The sequence below is a fragment of the Pelophylax lessonae genome (assembly GCF_965119305.1).
Source record: "Pelophylax lessonae genome assembly, contig: HAP1_SCAFFOLD_423, whole genome shotgun sequence".
NCBI lineage: Eukaryota > Metazoa > Chordata > Amphibia > Anura > Ranidae > Pelophylax > Pelophylax lessonae.
In genome coordinates, this window is record NW_028119921.1 from 61495 (window position 1) to 79406 (window position 17912).

Here is a 17912-nt window from a genome sequence, read left to right on the forward strand (position 1 = left end):
GTTTTGTTTACAAAATTTGCAAAGGAACCTCCCAGGGACCTCCTCCCCTGCATTGGACCTCCCAGGGACCTCCTCTTCTTCATTTTGTTTTTTTCTTTTTTGTCTGTGTGAGTTCTCTGCTGCTTAAAATGGACGACAATGAAAGAGGATTTCTGTTTTGTGCATCACTTGCACTTCTGATGCTGGAGGAAGAGAAGGAAGAGAGTAATCGACAATACTGGGTCCATCCTGTGATTGCTAATCGGCGACAGCGTGGCCAGTTCTGGGCAATGTATGATGACCTTCGTGTGCACGAGGACAAATTTTTTCAATACACACGGATGTCAGTAAAAAGGTGGGTACATCTCCTAATATCCTCAATAAGCTTGTACTATGAATGATATATTATTTGCCCACTAACAATCAATATTATATTGTACAGTTTTGATGAGTTGCTGGAGTTACTCTCTGCACATCTTCAGCGACAAGACACTGATTTTCGTGACTGTATTCCACCTGTGGAAAGGCTGATCATTACACTGCGGTAAGCAACAACCCACGTCCCCATCCCCCATCTCTCAAACCCCATCTCCCTCACCCTACTCCACTTACAATCAGTGCCACGTATCAGTGCCACGAATAAGTGTCCACCAGTGCCACGTATCAGTGCCACGTATCATTGCCACGTATTAGTGCCACGAATAAGTGTCCACCAGTGCCACGTATCAGTGCCACGTATAAGTGCCACGAATAAGTGTCCACCAGTGCCACGTATAAGTGCCACGAATAAGTGTCCACCAGTGCCACGTATAAGTGCCACGTATCATTGCCACGTATTAGTGCCACGAATAAGTGTCCACCAGTGCCACGTATCAGTGCCACGTATCATTGCCACCTATTAGTGCCACGAATAAGTGTCCACCAGTGCCACGTATAAGTGCCACGAATCATTGCCACGTATTAGTGCCACGAATAAGTGTCCACCAGTGCCACGAATTAGTGCCACGAATAAGTGTCCACCAGTGCCACGTATAAGTGCCACGAATAAGTGTCCACCAGTGCCACGTATAAGTGCCACGTATCATTGCCACGTATTAGTGCCACGAATAAGTGTCCACCAGTGCCACGTATCAGTGCCACGTATCATTGCCACGTATTAGTGCCACGAATAAGTGTCCACCAGTGCCACGTATCAGTGCCACGTATCATTGCCACGTATTAGTGCCACGAATAAGTGTCCACCAGTGCCACGTATCAGTGCCACGTATCATTGCCACGTATTAGTGCCACGAATAAGTGTCCACCAGTGCCACGTATAAGTGCCACGAATAAGTGTCCACCAGTGCCACGTATAAGTGCCACGTATCATTGCCACGTATTAGTGCCACGAATAAGTGTCCACCAGTGCCACGTATAAGTGCCACGTATCATTGCCACGTATTAGTGCCACGAATAAGTGTCCACCAGTGCCACGTATCAGTGCCACGAATTAGTGCCACGAATAAGTGTCCACCAGTGCCACGTATAAGTGCCACGAATAAGTGTCCACCAGTGCCACGTATAAGTGCCACGTATCATTGCCACGTATTAGTGCCACGAATAAGTGTCCACCAGTGCCACGTATAAGTGCCACGTATCATTGCCACCTATTAGTGCCACGAATAAGTGTCCACCAGTGCCACGTATCAGTGCCACGTATCATTGCCACGTATTAGTGCCACGAATAAGTGTCCACCAGTGCCACGTATAAGTGCCACGTATCATTGCCACCTATTAGTGCCACGAATAAGTGTCCACCAGTGCCACGTATAAGTGCCACGAATCATTGCCACGTATTAGTGCCACGAATAAGTGTCCACCAGTGCCACGTATCAGTGCCACGAATCAGTGCCACGAATTAGTGCCACGAATAAGTGTCCACCAGTGCCACGTATAAGTGCCACGAATAAGTGTCCACCAGTGCCACGTATAAGTGCCACGTATCATTGCCACGTATTAGTGCCACGAATAAGTGTCCACCAGTGCCACGTATCAGTGCCACGTATTAGTGCCACGAATAAGTGTCCACCAGTGCCACGTATCATTGCCACGTATTAGTGCCACGAATAAGTGTCCACCAGTGCCACGTATAAGTGCCACGAATAAGTGTCCACCAGTGCCACGTATCAGTGCCACGTATCATTGCCACGTATTAGTGCCACGAATAAGTGTCCACCAGTGCCACGTATAAGTGCCACGAATAAGTGTCCACCAGTGCCACGTATCAGTGCCACGTATCATTGCCACGTATTAGTGCCACAAATAAGTGTCCACCAGTGCCACGTATAAGTGCCACGTATCATTGCCACCTATTAGTGCCACGAATAAGTGTCCACCAGTGCCACGTATAAGTGCCACGTATCATTGCCACGTATTAGTGCCACGAATAAGTGTCCACCAGTGCCACGTATCAGTGCCACGAATCAGTGCCACGAATAAGTGTCCACCAGTGCCACGAATCAGTGCCACGAATAAGTGTCCACCAGTGCCACGTACAAACACCTCCCTTTCCACCCACCATGTGCACCCGCAAGAGTGTCACTGGTTGGAATCCCAACCACGACACTACCTGCCTGGAGTTTGTATGTTCTCCCTGTGCCTGCGTGGGTTTACTCCCACACTCCAAAGACCTCCAACCTCCTCCCCCTTGTCCTCTACCCCAGGTATTGCTGATCCTGTGGCCCTGCAGCTTTTGCAGAACTAAAAGTCCCATTAACCATTGCAAGCTGCTGACAGTTACAAGCATGAGACTCCCAAATGCGCAGATATTATGTGATTTTTAGTCCCACAACAGATGGAGGGCCACAAGTTGAGCATCCATGCTCTACCCCTATGAATAAGCCATGCTATACCCCGTATGAATAAAATAGAGACACCAACACAACATTTGTACTTGTGGTACATTTTTTTTTAATTTTTTTAATCTGCTGAATTGCATAGAACTCTATGCTAAATAATAACAACTCTTGAACACAGGAGAGTGTCCTGAGCAAACATGAATGTTGCAACCGAAAACTGTATACCAAAAAAATTACAAATTATGAAATGTAGGGGAGCTTGGGCATAAATTGTCAAACATTGCTCCCTGTGTAAAGTATGGGGATGGAGCAGAAGAGGGGTTTGGGTAATGGGGAAAACCGGAGTAGGGAGGTGGTCGTGTTGGCGGTGGTGGTGGTGCGAATGAGGATGGTGCATGGTGGTAAGTACGTGGAGGACAGGTAATTTGGGAAGGTGCTGAGGTAATTTGGGAAGGTGCAGAGGTAATTTGGGAAGGTGCTGAAGATGGGCAGGGTGGGTCATCAGAGGGGATGAAGGAGGAAATGCAGTCCAGCATTGCCTTCCGCATTGCTATCTGCCTTGATTCAGGGACCTTGTCAACAAATGGCTCCAGACTTCTTAGAAACATAATTGTAGGGTTTTCCTGCCTTCTTTGTACAAATTGCGACATCATGCCCACTATTTGGTTAAATCTATCATTTCTTCGTTTTGGTGGCCTTGTGGTTGCTCGCCGTAGTGTCGCAGCAGGGGGGGGAAGCATTTCAGGGCTTCTTGATACCTCTGTCAAAGGTCTTTCTTCTACTTGGGGTTCTGTATTATCTGGAACTGGCATTTCAAGGGAGGGAGATGCTAATTCAGTTAATGACATGTCCGGTACTGCCATGTCCATAAATTGCATTTCTCGTTGTTCTTCAATTTGTATTTCTTGACTCTCCTCCACTTCGTTGTCGTCCTCTTCTTCAGGAGCTGTGTTGCTCCAGGAACTCTGGGTACTGTGGAAAAAAAAAACATGCTCTAGAATGTCTGCATGCATACTTTATATGTAACTTTCAAAGTAACATGACCTACTTATTCATTTGTAGTGAAGGCCACAGAAAGTCAAGGTCTTTTGCATGAATATATTGCGGCGGTTCCTCAGCTGCCTGCCCACTCCGGAACTCCCTTAACTGGCGCTTATAACGGGCATAAGCGTCCTTCAAGCTTTTCCATTTACGTTTAAGTTGAAAAACTGTTAAAAAAAGAAAATAATTATGTTTTTTTTTTTCTTTTCCACAGGTACTTAGCAACTGGTCAATCCCTGGCAAGTTTACACTTTGCATTTATGATTGGGAAATCTACAGCTAGCTACATTATACGGGACACTTGTGACAAAATCTGGGATGTCTTACATGATGTGGAGATGGCCCAACCTAAGGAGGACGAGTGGCTCTCTATTTCTAAAGTCTTTTGGGAAAGATGCAATTTCCCAAACTGTGTAGGAGCTATAGATGGCAAGCATATACGAGTAATTAAACCAGTTAACAGTGGTACAAAATATTTTAATTATAAAAAATATTTCTCTTTTGTTCTATTGGCGGTCGTGGATGCCAATTATTGCTTCCGCTACATTGATATTGGCTCTTACGGGAGTAGTTCGGACTCCAGCATCTTTGCGCATTCTACTTTTGGCCAGATGCTACGTAACAATAACCTAGACCTACCTGATAACAATCCACTACCGGGAACCAATGGTCCACCTGTCCCCTATGTGTTTGTTGGGGATGAAGCGTTTGCGCTTCATGAACACCTTCTAAGGCCATACTCAAGCCGAAACCTCAATGTGGAGAAGAGGGTGTTCAACTATAGGCTAACCAGAGCAAGGAGAGTGGTTGAGTGTGCTTTTGGCCTGCTATCAAACAAATGGCGATTTTTACACAGCGTCATAAATCTCAACATGGAAAACGCAATATGCGCAGCCAAGGCAGCGTGCATCTTACATAATTTTGTAAGGAAGCGGGATGGTGTGTGCTTCGAAGATGCTTTAATGCACACAATGCAGAGGGCACAATGGAGCGGGAGTCGTGGGAACACAACTGGTGCATATGTTCGAGATACCTTCAACAACTTCTTCATGAACACAGGACAGGTTCCATGGCAAATGGAAGCCATTGAAAATTGCTAATGACAATTGATAAGTGACAATCTCTGTATTGATGTGCATTAAATAAATTTAAAGGTATCATTTCAAATAAAGGTATTATTGCAATCTAACATTCTGTATTGGTGTGCATTCATGGTATGATACAAAGTGCTTATTTGTGGTGTCATGTGACCAGGGATTTTGTTTGTGCAATTAAACTACAAGGTAAGAAAAAAAAGTATAGCCAGAGCGAGAGCATTATTAAAAAAAAAACAACCCTCTACTCCATTCACACTACTCTGACTTTTCGGGCGACTTCTCAAGTCGCCCCAAGTAAAGGTGGCACTGATACGTGGCACTGGTGGACACTGATACGTGGCAATGATTTGTGGCACTGATACGTGGCACTGGTGGACACTTATTTGTGGCACTCATGTGTGGCACTGATATGTGGCACTGGTGGACAATGATTTGTGGCACTGATACGTGGCACTAGTGGACACTTATTCGTGGCATTAATACGTGGCACTGGTGGACACTTATTCGTGGCACTGATACGTGGCACTGATACGTGGCACTGGTGGACACTTATTCGTGGCACTAATACATGGCACTGATACGTGGCACTGGTGGACACTTATTCGTGGCACTAATACGTGGCACTGATACGTGGCACTGGTGGACACTTATTCGTGGCACTGATACGTGGCACCGATACGTGGCACTGGTGGAAACTTATCCGTGGCACTGATACGTGGCACTGATACGTGGCACTGGTGGAAACTTATTCGTGGCACTAATACGTGGCACTGATACGTGGCACTGGTGGAAACTTATCCGTGGCACTGATACGTGGCACTGATACGTGGCACTGGTGGACACTTATTCGTGGCACTGATACGTGGCACTGATACGTGGCACTGGTGGAAACTTATCCGTGGCACTGATACGTGGCACTGATACGTGGCACTGGTGGAAACTTATTCGTGGCACTGATACGTGGCACTGATACGTGGCACTGGTGGAAACTTATTCGTGGCACTGATACGTGGCACTGATACGTGGCACTGGTGGACACTTATTCGTGGCATTAATACGTGGCACTGATACGTGGCACTGGTGGAAACTTATTCGTGGCACTGATACATGGCACTGATATGTGGCACTGGTGGAAACTTATTCGTGGCACTGATACGTGGCACTGATACGTGGCACTGGTGGACACTTATTCGTGGCATTAATACGTGGCACTGATACGTGGCACTGGTGGAAACTTATTCGTGGCACTGATACGTGGCACTGATACGTGGCACTGGTGGACACTTATTCGTGGCATTAATACGTGGCACTGATACGTGGCACTGGTGGAAACTTATTCGTGGCACTAATACGTGGCACTGATACGTGGCACTGATACGTGGCACTGGTGGAAACTTATTCGTGGCACTAATACGTGGCACTGATACGTGGCACTGATACGTGGCACTGGTGGAAACTTATTCGTGGCACTGATACGTGGCACTGATACGTGGCACTGGTGGACACTTATTCGTGGCATTAATACGTGGCACTGGTGGACACTTATTCGTGGCACTAATACGTGGCACTGATACGTGGCACTGGTGGAAACTTATTCGTGGCACTAATACGTGGCACTGATACGTGGCACTGGTGGAAACTTATTCGTGGCACTAATACGTGGCACTGATACGTGGCACTGATACGTGGCACTGGTGGAAACTTATTCGTGGCACTAATACGTGGCACTGATACGTGGCACTGGTGGACACTTATTCGTGGCAATAATACGTGGCACTGATTTGTGGCACTGGTGGACACTGATTTGTGGCACTGATACGTGGCACTGATATGTGGCATTGTTGGACACTGATTTGTGGCACTTATATGTGGCATTGGTGGACACTGACTTGTGGCACTGATTTGTGGCACTGGTGGACACTGATTTGCGGCACTGATTTGTGGCACTGGTGGACACTAATTTGCGGCACTGATTTGTGGCATTCTTGGACACTGATTTGTGGCACTTATATGTGGCATTGGTGGACACTGACTTGTGGCACTGGTGGACACTAATTTGCGGCACTGATTTGTGGCATTCTTGGACACGGATTTGTGGCACTGATATGTGGCACTGGTGGACACTAATTTGCGGCACTGATTTGTGGCATTCTTGGACACTGATTTGTGGCACTTATATGTGGCATTGGTGGACACTAATTTGCGGCACTGATTTGTGGCATTCTTGGACACGGATTTGTGGCACTGATATGTGGCACTGGTGGACACTAATTTGCGGCACTGATTTGTGGCATTCTTGGACACTGATTTGTGGCACTTATATGTGGCATTGGTGGACACTAATTTGCGGCACTGATTTGTGGCATTCTTGGACACGGATTTGTGGCACTGATATGTGGCACTGGTGGACACTAATTTGCGGCACTGATTTGTGGCATTCTTGGACACTGATTTGTGGCACTTATATGTGGCATTGGTGGACACTGATTTGCGGCACTGATTTGTGGCACTGGTGGACACTGATTTGCGGCACTGATTTGTGGCATTCTTGGACACTGACTTGTGGCACTGATATGTGGCACTGGTGGACACTGATATGCAATGCAACACATATCTCCCCCCACATACATGCTGTTGTAAATGCAGACATGAAATCAGACACAAGGCAAGACATGCAGAACACAACACTTTACCTTTCTCATGCTGCTGCTTCTTGCTCAATGTCGACCACCCTGAAATAACTTTAGTAGCTATTTCCTCCCATGCCCTCTGCCTCTTATTCCTGTTCTTATAATGGATGTTTTTGGTATCATACAGACAAGGAAAAGTCCGGATAATAGCAATGAAAGATTCAGCTTCTAATAAGAAATTAGTTTCTTCCATGTTTCCTGGACAATGTGCTCACAGAGGCGTGCCAAGGGGGTGGAGAGCTGGGTGGAGAGCTGGGTGGAGATTTGTGCTGTTTGAGCTGATCAGGAGCAACAAAACGTTTGTAAAACACTTGTAAAACGCCTGTGAAACGCCAAATAACACTTTACATTGATGTCTATGGGACAAAACGCCTGTGATCTGCCCAAAAAGAAGCTCAAGTACTTTTTTGAGCGTTTGGCGTTTTCCTTAGGGCGTCAAAACGCTCAGATGTGAACAGGGGTCATTGCAATGAATGGGATTTGTCTTGTTGGGCGTTTTGAGAGCTGATTAGTGAGCAGAAAAACGCTCCAAAAACGCCCAAAAACGCCCACATGTGAACGGAGCCTTAGAACCCTCAAAACATTATATTTGTTTTTTTTTTTTTTTTTTTTAGCAGAGACCCTAGAGAATAAAATGGAGATCGTTGCAATATTTGTCACACCGTATTTGCACAGCGGTCTTACAAATGCAATTTTTTTGGAAAAAATACACTTATGTGAATAAAAAAATATAAAAACAGTAGTTGGCCCAATTTTTTTCTCTAATGTGAAAGAGAATGTTACGCCAAGTAAATTGATACCTAACATGTCATGCTTCAAAATTGCACACGCTCGTGGAATGGTAACAAAGTTTGGTACTTAAATGTCCATAGGCGTTGCTTTAAACATTTCTACAGGATACCAGTTTAGCGTTTCAGAGGAGGTCTAGTGCTAGAATTATTGCTCTCGCTTGAACAATCGTGGAGATACCTCACGTGTGGTTTGAAAACCATATAAATATGTGGGCGCGACTTGTGTATGTGTTCGCATTTGCGCGCAAGCACAGAGGGACGAGGTGCTTTTTTTTTTTTCTTACTTTTTCTTCTTGTATTTTTTTACACTGTCCCTTTAAAAAGTTTTTCTCTCCCCGTCTTCCAGGACGGCCCAACAGTGAGAGATGAGAGGCTCCTCCTACCGGAAACACAATCAATTAAGATTAGTTAAAAGGCCCCACCCTTCCCTCAGGCCCTCAGTTTAGATTGCGTTTCTTCCTACAAGATACGTGTGTTATTACTAACCTTCAGACTTATGGAGTCGAAAGGGAACCCTGTGAGCCAGGTTCAGCGGAAGGCCACGGGTTCCCCCTGGGGGACCCCACGAGCGGAGCTTTACCTGCTGCCCCATCCAGGCTTCTTGCAGGTCGCCCAATGTGGTGCAAGCCCTCGGTCACCTGCGGGATGTTTCCAGGTCTTGCGATCCGGCGCCAGCAGCTCTCCTCCACCGAAGGTTTTTGAATTTCCCGCCGGACAGGCACTTCAAGCCTCATCTTCAAAACTGGAAATTCCGGCGCAACGTCATACACGCGCGACACGGGAAAGCGGAAGAACGTGGAGGAGATGCCGGAGCCACTTACGAACGGCAAAGCAGAATCCAAGGCTATCGGAGCTCGGATGTCTGCTGTGGAAATGAAGCCCTCCATGACTCATCCTCCGGGGAAGGAAGAGGAGAGGCAGCTCCAGGTGTCGGCAGCCAAACCCAGGCCTGAGCAGGGTAATTGCTGAACATGTAACCCTTATTGGGTCTATGCATTTTTTAAGACTGCTGGTTACCGACATAAAAAATACCTGGAAGTTGTATCATTTCCTTGAACTTATTGGAACCCACCATGTTCTTTCTATGGTCCTCAAAAGTGGACAAGGGGTCCCCCTGGGTTGCGGGATTTTAGCGGTAATACACTTCCACAAGAAAGTAAAATTTAAATAATTTTATTAAAAAAAATATTAAAATCGATCTGTAAAAGATCTAGAATGTAGACATATTACAATATATACAGAGTGTGTATGGATGTAAAACCAGGACAATAAAGATGATGATGGTACATATACTCAGTGGCATATGTTTGCTTTGAAGGAAATCCTCCAACCCGACACGTTTCAGGCACGCAGGCCTTTCTTCAGGGGTCTGGATGCGGAGAGATTTTGATTTCCTACATAACATAGCAGATAGTAGTTTTGTTAGTTACACAGGTTGTGGTATGTTAAATATATGTTCATATACAGATATAACAGAGTAGTTAATCATTACATCTGTGAATATCATTTGATGTACAGAAATGCATACCAGTAGAGTGATCCGAATGTGACAAGAGAGTCACAGCTGATAAAAGCAGAGAAGGGAGAGGTCCGCTGCGTAGGGTGCCGACAGTGCGCCAAGAGGGGGTCCTAGAGGTACCGATCCTCCCGCATGTGGTCCCAGCGAGGATACCCAGTGGAAGGTCACAATGGCATCTGTGTTGGCATATATAGGGGGATATGTAGAGTAGTTACTTTATTTGGAAATATCCTGCGAGTTATAGGTGAAATATATACTATGGAGGTATACCTTGTGGAAACGTTAGTACGTCTATGGAGGCAAGATCCTGTATTAAGCGGGTCCGAGTGCAGGAGAGTATGTTTCCAACCGGAATCACCTTCCTGCAATGTATATATCCTTATATGAGAGCTGGTCTAGGGGTAACATAATTTTAAGTTGTAGGATCTGTGTTACATCGTACCTTGGTATGTCAGTGGGTGAATGATGGGGTGATCGGGTCCTCCAAAAAAGCGTTATGGGGGTCCAGTGTTCCCCCAAATAAACAAGATGTGTGTAGGGATAGGGTGGTCCAAGGATAGGTACTGAAATAGGAACATATGTTGTTATATATCACTGTTAATCATGTCTTCATCTATATATGGAGTTAATTGGTGCGGATATAACTGAGGAGTAGAGATTCAAGCGTATCCAATTCTTGAATTGAGTAGTTGAATCATACACCTGGAAAAATAGCATAGTGTGTATGAAATCATAGTGTAATGTAATCATTGTCTAAACAGAGGAGGGTATAAAAATGGGGAAAAGTACCTGGAGTAGCTGGACCTAGATAGTAGGAACTATAAATAGGGTGCAGCCTCCTGTTAGGTTCCTAGGATAGCAAATTTCTAATTAGATGCAGTGAAATGATTCAAAAACAGATGGTCCTCATGTCATAATTTATTATAGGAAGGGTGATACTTACTGTATACTATCTTGTATCCTGTCTTCCAGAGTCCTTGAGCGGTCCACAAGAAACCTCTGTCTCTACACCAGCATTGTAAGGGCACGTTGTTCATAGGAAGTGTGGTAATTGCTCAGATAAGTTGCCCAGCTCCCACACTAAGGCCTTTTGCTATAAATGCCTTTATAGAATGACAGCAATGGAAACTTCAGGAATGATGAAAGACTTTTTTAAGACAATGCAGGAGGAAATGCTGTCCACTATGATGACAGTTAGGTCCACTCTAGGAGCTAATAGAGTGGACCCTATAGATCCCTCTTCAATGGAAGGGACTTCTTCTAAAGGAAGAGCTCTATCAAGAGCGGGACAGTCAGGTATTACTCCAAACTACAGAAAACCTTCCCCCAACTCGAGTCAGGACAGAAGGTTTTTCTCCAGAGGAGAGCCGCTCAGATTCCCCATCCTGCTCAGATGCTGAAGGGAATAAGGACTCAGATGCCCCAGACGAGGCAGAGTCAGCAAAAACCTTTTTGGGTTAGAAAATATGCAGGTTCTCCTTCAGGCCATCTATGCCTCAGAAGAGATACCTGGTTTGCCTAGAGAAACCATGGCACAGGATAAACTCTACAAAGGGACAGGGAAGAGTTTCTCTAGAGTTTTTCATGTTCACCATTCACTGAAGACTGATTCTTCAGCAATGGCAATTACCTGAGAATAGGTTAAATAAAGGGAGCTCCTGGAAGAGGAGATTCCCCTTTAAGGAGGAGGATACAAGCAAATTCCTAAAAATACCAAAACTGGATGCTCCCTTGGCACAAGTTTCTAGAAAATCAGATCTCTCCTTTCTAGATGCTGGTAGCATCAAGGATGCCATGAGCCGAAAAGCAGAAACTTTACTGGGAAAAGCTTGGGATGCCAATGCAGCTACTATGGCTTCAGGTCTAACAGCCTCCTGTGTGGCCAGAAATGCCTTTTCCTGGGTGGATAGACTCAGTAAAAGTCTGTCTCAGACAAAAACCCAAGAAATCCAGGACTCCCTGTCGGTGATAAGGCATTGGCCTACCTGGCAGACACCGCACTAGAATCAGAAGCATCTGCCAAAACAGCTCTCCTGAACTCAGCCAGAAGAGCTATTTGGCTTAAGGAGTGGGAAGGTAACCTCACATCCAAGACCAAGCTTTGTGGTCTTCCATTTGAGGGGACCCTTTTGTTTGGTTCAGGTTTGGACAATGTCCTTTCCAGATCTTCAGAAAAAGGGAAGAAATTTCCCACAAAACCTAGAGAGGCTAACAGGAATTTTTTTTGTGGCCCCAGGGATAATAAACAACAAAGAAGGAAAAGGGAACCTTCAAAGAGCTGGAATTTTCGGAAGGAAAGATCAAGAAACAGTGCGTCCTTTCCTTCCACCTCAGCTGTAAAGGATTAAAAATGACTTAAAAGTCAAAGTAGGGTGCAGACTCAATTTCTTTCCGGCTGGGAAGAGATAAGTCTCCCCATATATCCGCAGCACCATAAAAGAAGGCTACAGACTGGAATTTGCATCAATACCACCTCCCAACAGTAACCCTTACAAATGTCCCCAAGGGAACTCAAAAAGGGCAAGCCCTACTATTAGAGATTCAGGAACTGGCGGAACAACTGGTAATCATCCCAGTACCAAAGGAACAGTTTTTCCAATGGTTTTACTCCCACGTGTTTGTGGTCCCAAAACCCTCAGGGAAACTTTGCCTGATAATAAACTTGAGAAACCTCAACAAGTTCCTTCTATACAAAAAATTCACTATGGAGACCATCTACTCAGTAAGAAAAAACCTACTGAAAGATGTGTTCATGATCACCCTGGACCTAAAAGATGCGTACCTGTATGTTCCTATTCACCAGGATCATCAGCCGTTTCTGAGGCTGATGACAGAGTGACAGAGAAAGGAACCTCTTACTGGCAGTTCAGGGCACTGCCATTTGGACTAACCTCCAGTCCAAGAATCTTTACCAAGATCCTAGCGGAAGCAGTGGCTTGGTTACACGATGATCAAGGGATAGCTCTAATCCCTTACCTGGACGACCTGCTGGTTTTTGCAAAAACAGAGGCCCAACTAAAGACAGACACCCAGCAAGTAATAACCTCCCTACAAGAGTTAGGATTGCTTCTAAATTGGGAAAAATCGTCCCTGGTGCCAACACAGGTACAATCCTTCCTGGGATTTCAGGTGGACTCGGTGTCACAAACTCTTTCTTCCCAAAGAGAAGAGGGAATAAATAGTTTCGGCAGTCTTAGACTTAAAGAATGCTCAATCTTGCCCCAGGAGAAAAGTATTAAGTCTTAGGCCTTATGTCAGCCAGTATCCCAGCCATTGTGTGGGCACAGCTGCATGCAAGAGAACTACTGTTCTTCCATCTGTCCTCTTGGGACAGAAGAATAGAGTCGCTAGACGAAATGGTTGTCCTCACTCCACAGGTCCAGACCTCCCTGGAATGGTGGACCAATTCAAACAACCTAGCGGAAGGTAGGCCATGGGGTCAGTGGGACCCACTAAGGATTACCACAGATGCCAGTATAAGAGGCTGGGGAGCCCACCTAGAGGGGGCACAAACCCAGGGAATATGGGGCAAACAAACAGCACAAGCCTCATCCAACTTCAGAGCACTGAAGGCAGTAGGAAAAGCCCTAAAAGCCTTTCGGAAACTCATATGGAACAGAGAGGTTCTGATATTATCAGACAACACCACAACTGTGGCCTATCTGAACCGACGGGGAGGGACCAGATCGAGATCTCTCCTTACCCTAACCCAAGACATCTTGGGATGGACCGAAGGGAGGGTAATCTCACTAGCAGCTGTCCACATCAGGGGAAAGGACAACCTGCAGGCGGATTTTCTCAGCCACTACAGCATCAAAGAAGGGGAATGGGAATTGAATCCCAAAGTCTTCCAGTCTGTAGTAGAGAGGTTTGGGCAACCAGAGATAGACCTATTTGCCTCAGCTCTGAACAAGAAGGTGAAGAACTTCTTCTCCCTATCCAGGTCCAAAGAAATGGTAGGGCTGGATGCCTTAGCTCAGCCCTGGAAGTTCAATCTGGCCTACGCCTTTCCACATCTGATGCGAATTCCCAGAGTGCTCCAGAAATTGAGCAGGACGTAGGATCTGAATTTAATTCTGATCGCTCCCTGGTGGCCCAAAAGGCCATGGTTCCCAATCCTGAAAGCCATGTCCATAGCCTGTCCTTGGCATCTCCCAGTCTCCCCAGACCTTCTGTCTCAGGGACCAGTACAGTGGCAGAACCCAGGTTTCTTCCATCTGACGGCCTGGTTACTGAACACCAATTGCTTAGAGCAAAAGGATGCTCAGATAAAGTTGTAGATACTCCTACTGAGCAGAAAAACAGTCACTAGAAAAATGTATTTGAAAGTATGGAAAAAATTCTGTGCCTGGAAGAAGTAAAAGGACTTTGCTGCTACCTCTACTCCCATGATCCTGGAATTTTTGCAAGATGGAGTAGATAAGGGTGTGGCGGTGAACACCCTTAAGGTACAGATAGTGGCTCTTTCAGTTTTTTTGGACTCCAGTCTGGCAAAAGAGCCGTTAAAAGATTTTTGTTGGCTAGACAAAGGGTTACCCCTATTACTAAAGACAGGTTCCCTCCTTGGGACCTGAACAGGGTCCTAGAGGCGTTATCTAAGGACCCTTTTTGAACCTTTAAAGGAAATCTCATTAAAATTTCTTTCTCTAAAAGTAGCCATCACTACAGCAAGAAGAATTGGTGATCTACAGGCTCTTTCCATTAAAGAGCCCTTTATGGACCTCAAATCACTGAACCGCTTTGTGCGGGTGCAGAACTTTCAATTTGTGGCTATCCAGACTGTCAGGCAGTGAACTTTCTAGCAGATCCTGTTCAGACTCCTGTTGCCGTGGGGAGGTTAATCTCTTTCCTGTACCCCTCACACTCAATCACAGATAATTCCCAAAAGGAGAATAAAACAGGCAATAGTGCATTACCTCTTATAAGACTTTATTAGTAAAGGTAGAACACTTACATTTAAAGTTGGATAAATAGGCGAATGTTATTTCAATCGTGGCCGCTCTGCAGCATGGACCACAGGTGGTGACAGCGCAGGCTTCTCCCCCAACGCGTTTTCCCTGATGAGGCATCGACTGGGAATGGAGATAGGGGCCGCGCCGTCACATTGCACAAATTATTTTTTATAATTGCAGTTGCCTGGCCTGCCAGTGAGTGTCAGGTCCACAGAGTGTACTGTGCCCACCACTCATATATATATATATATATATATATATATATACGGTGGCACAGCACCTTGAGAATTAAAAAAAAATATATTTTTTATAATTGCAGTTGCCTGGCCTGCCAGTGAGTGTCAGGTCCACAGAGTGTACTATGCCCACTGCAGTGCCCACCACTCATATATACGGTGGCACAGCACCTTGCAAATTAAAAAAATATATATATTTTATAGTTGCCTGCCAGTGAGTGTCAGGTCCACAGACTGTACTGTACCCACTGCCCAACACTCATATAGGGTGGCACAGCACCTTGCATGCATAGTACCACAAATCTAAAAAAAATCACAGGCAGAGGCAGGCCACCCCTCAGGGGCCGTCGTGGTCATGGTGCTGTGATAATGCCAATAATTGGCCCTAGAATAATGCCCAGTGTTCAGAAGCCACGTACCCTGAACTCAAAAAATTCTGAGGACATAGTTGACTGGCTTACACAGGACACCCAATCTTCTACAGCTTCCGCTCGGAACCTTGATGCACCATCCTCCTCCAGCTCAGCTTCGGGCACCTCTCAATTTACCACTCGCCCGCCCGCCGGCACCACCACCAACACTAGCACCACAGCCGCTTCACTTGATCTGTCGGAGTTATTTACACATCAGTTGGAAGAAATAAGTGATGCGCAACCATTAGTGCCAGAGGATGTAGATAACGGGGATATGTCTGTCAGGCAGCATTATACACATTGACGTACATTGTGATGATGATTATGATGTTGTACCTGCTGCTGCTGCCTTTGCTGAGTTGTCAAGTGAAGCGGCTGATGATGACGATGTGTCTGTGGATTTCACCTGGGTGCCTGCTCAAAAGAGGAGAAGAAGAGGGGGAAGAGGGGGAAAGTTCAGATGGGGAGACGGAGAGGAGGAGGAGACGAGTTGGAAGCAGGGGGAGGTCATCGCAAGGAGCTAGTGGCACAGTCAGACAGCATGTATCGGCACCCGGGGTCAGCCAGACAGCCCGCCAATCAACGCAAGCTGTTGCCACCACCAGAAGGCCATCATTCCAAAGCTCAGCAGTGTGGCATTTTTTTTGTGTGTTTGCCTCTGATAACAGCGATGCCATTTGCAACCTGTGCCAAAAGAAACTGAGTCGTGGGAAGTCCAACACCCACCTAGGTACAACTGCTTTGCATCACAAACGCCTATGGGATCAACACAGGAGTACAAGCAGCACACAAACTCAAAGCCACCATCCTCCTCCTGGTCCAGCATCTTCGGCCACGTCAACCACTGCTGTCCTCCTTGCCCCATAACAACCCGCCACTCCGCCTCTCACCTTCAGCAGTTCCTGCTCATCTGCCCACAGTCAGGTGTCTGTCAAGGAAATGTTTGAGCGTAAGAAGCCAATGTCACAGAGTCACCCCCTTGCCCGGTGTCTGACAGCTGGCTTGTCGGAAATCTTAGCCCACCAGCTTTTACCATACAAGCTGGTGGAGTCTGAGGCCTTCAAAAATTTGTCGCTATTGGGACACCGCAGTGGAAGGTACCCGGCCGAAATTTTTTTCACAAAAGGCAATCCCCAACCTGTACTCTATTGTGGAAAAGGAAGTCATGTCATGTCTGGCACAGAGTGTTGGGGCAAGGGTCCATCTAACCACTGATACCTGGTATGCAAAGCACGGTCAGGGCAGGTATATCACTTACACTGCGCATTGGGTAAACCTGCTGGCGGCTGCCAAGCATGGAATGCGTGGCTCTGCAGAGGAGTTGGTGACACCGCCACGACTTGCAGGCAGGCCTGCTGCCATCTCCTCTACTCCTCCTACTCCATCCTCTTTGCTAACCTCCTCGGCTGAGTCCTCTTCTGCTGTTGCGTCTTGCTCCACACCAACTGCACCCCCCAGCTCCCCAGGGGCTATTCCACATGCCGGATATGACAGTGTCACGCCGTCTTGGGGTTGGCTTGCCTGAAAGCAGAGAGTCACACCGGACCAGCACTACTGTCCGCCCTGAACACACAGGTGGATCAGTGGCTGACCCCGCACCAACTGGAGATCGGCAAAGTGGTGTGTGACAACGGAAGCAATTTGTTGGCGGCATTGAATTTGGGCAAGTTGACACATGTACCGTGCATGGCACATGTGTTGAATCTGATTGCACAACGCTTTGTGCATAAGTAGCCAGGCTTACAGGACGTCCTCAAGCAGGCCAGGAAGGTGTGTGGCCATTTCAGGCGTTCCTACACGGCCATGGCGCACTTTTCAGATATTCAGCGGCGAAACATGCCAGTGAAGCGATTGATTTGCGACAGCACGACATGTTGGAATTCAACACTCCTAATGTTCGACCGCCTGCTCCAACAAGAAAAAGCCGTCAACGAGTATTTGTATGACCGTGGTGCAGACTTGTATAAAGTACTCAAAATTTCTACTTGAGTAAAAATACAAGTACAAGTGCTCGATCAAAAAGTGATCAGGGCACCGATCACCAGTGCCCTGATTACTAGAGGTACACCAAACACACCTTCAATGCCCACAGTGCCCACCATCAGTGCCCCCCATCAGTGCACACAATCAGTGCCCATAGTGCTGCCAGTCAGTGCCTGCTCATCTAGGCACTGATGAGCACTGACTGGCAGCACTATGGGCACTGAGTGTGGGCACTGATGGTGCTGCCCATCAGTGCTCATCAGTGCCGCCCATCAGTCCTCATCAGTGCCACCCGCCAGTGCCCATCAGTGCCACCCGCCAGTGCCCATCAGTGCCACCCGCCAGTGCCACCTCTCAGTGCCCAGCTGTGCCAC

The 17912-nt window shown here is 46.6% G+C and overlaps 1 protein-coding gene across 1 annotated transcript; it reads left to right on the forward strand.

Annotated features, from left to right (window-relative positions):
* Positions 1-215: 215 nt before the first annotated feature.
* LOC309543845 (uncharacterized protein) lies at positions 216-4957 on the forward strand (the record flags this gene model as incomplete). Its single annotated transcript, XM_082276267.1, has 3 exons — positions 216-334; positions 422-523; positions 4072-4957. The coding sequence occupies exons 1-3, from the start codon at positions 270-272 to the stop codon at positions 4955-4957; spliced, it is 1053 nt and encodes a 350-aa protein (XP_082132393.1). The 5' UTR covers positions 216-269.
* Between the last annotated feature and the right edge of the window lie 12955 nt (positions 4958-17912).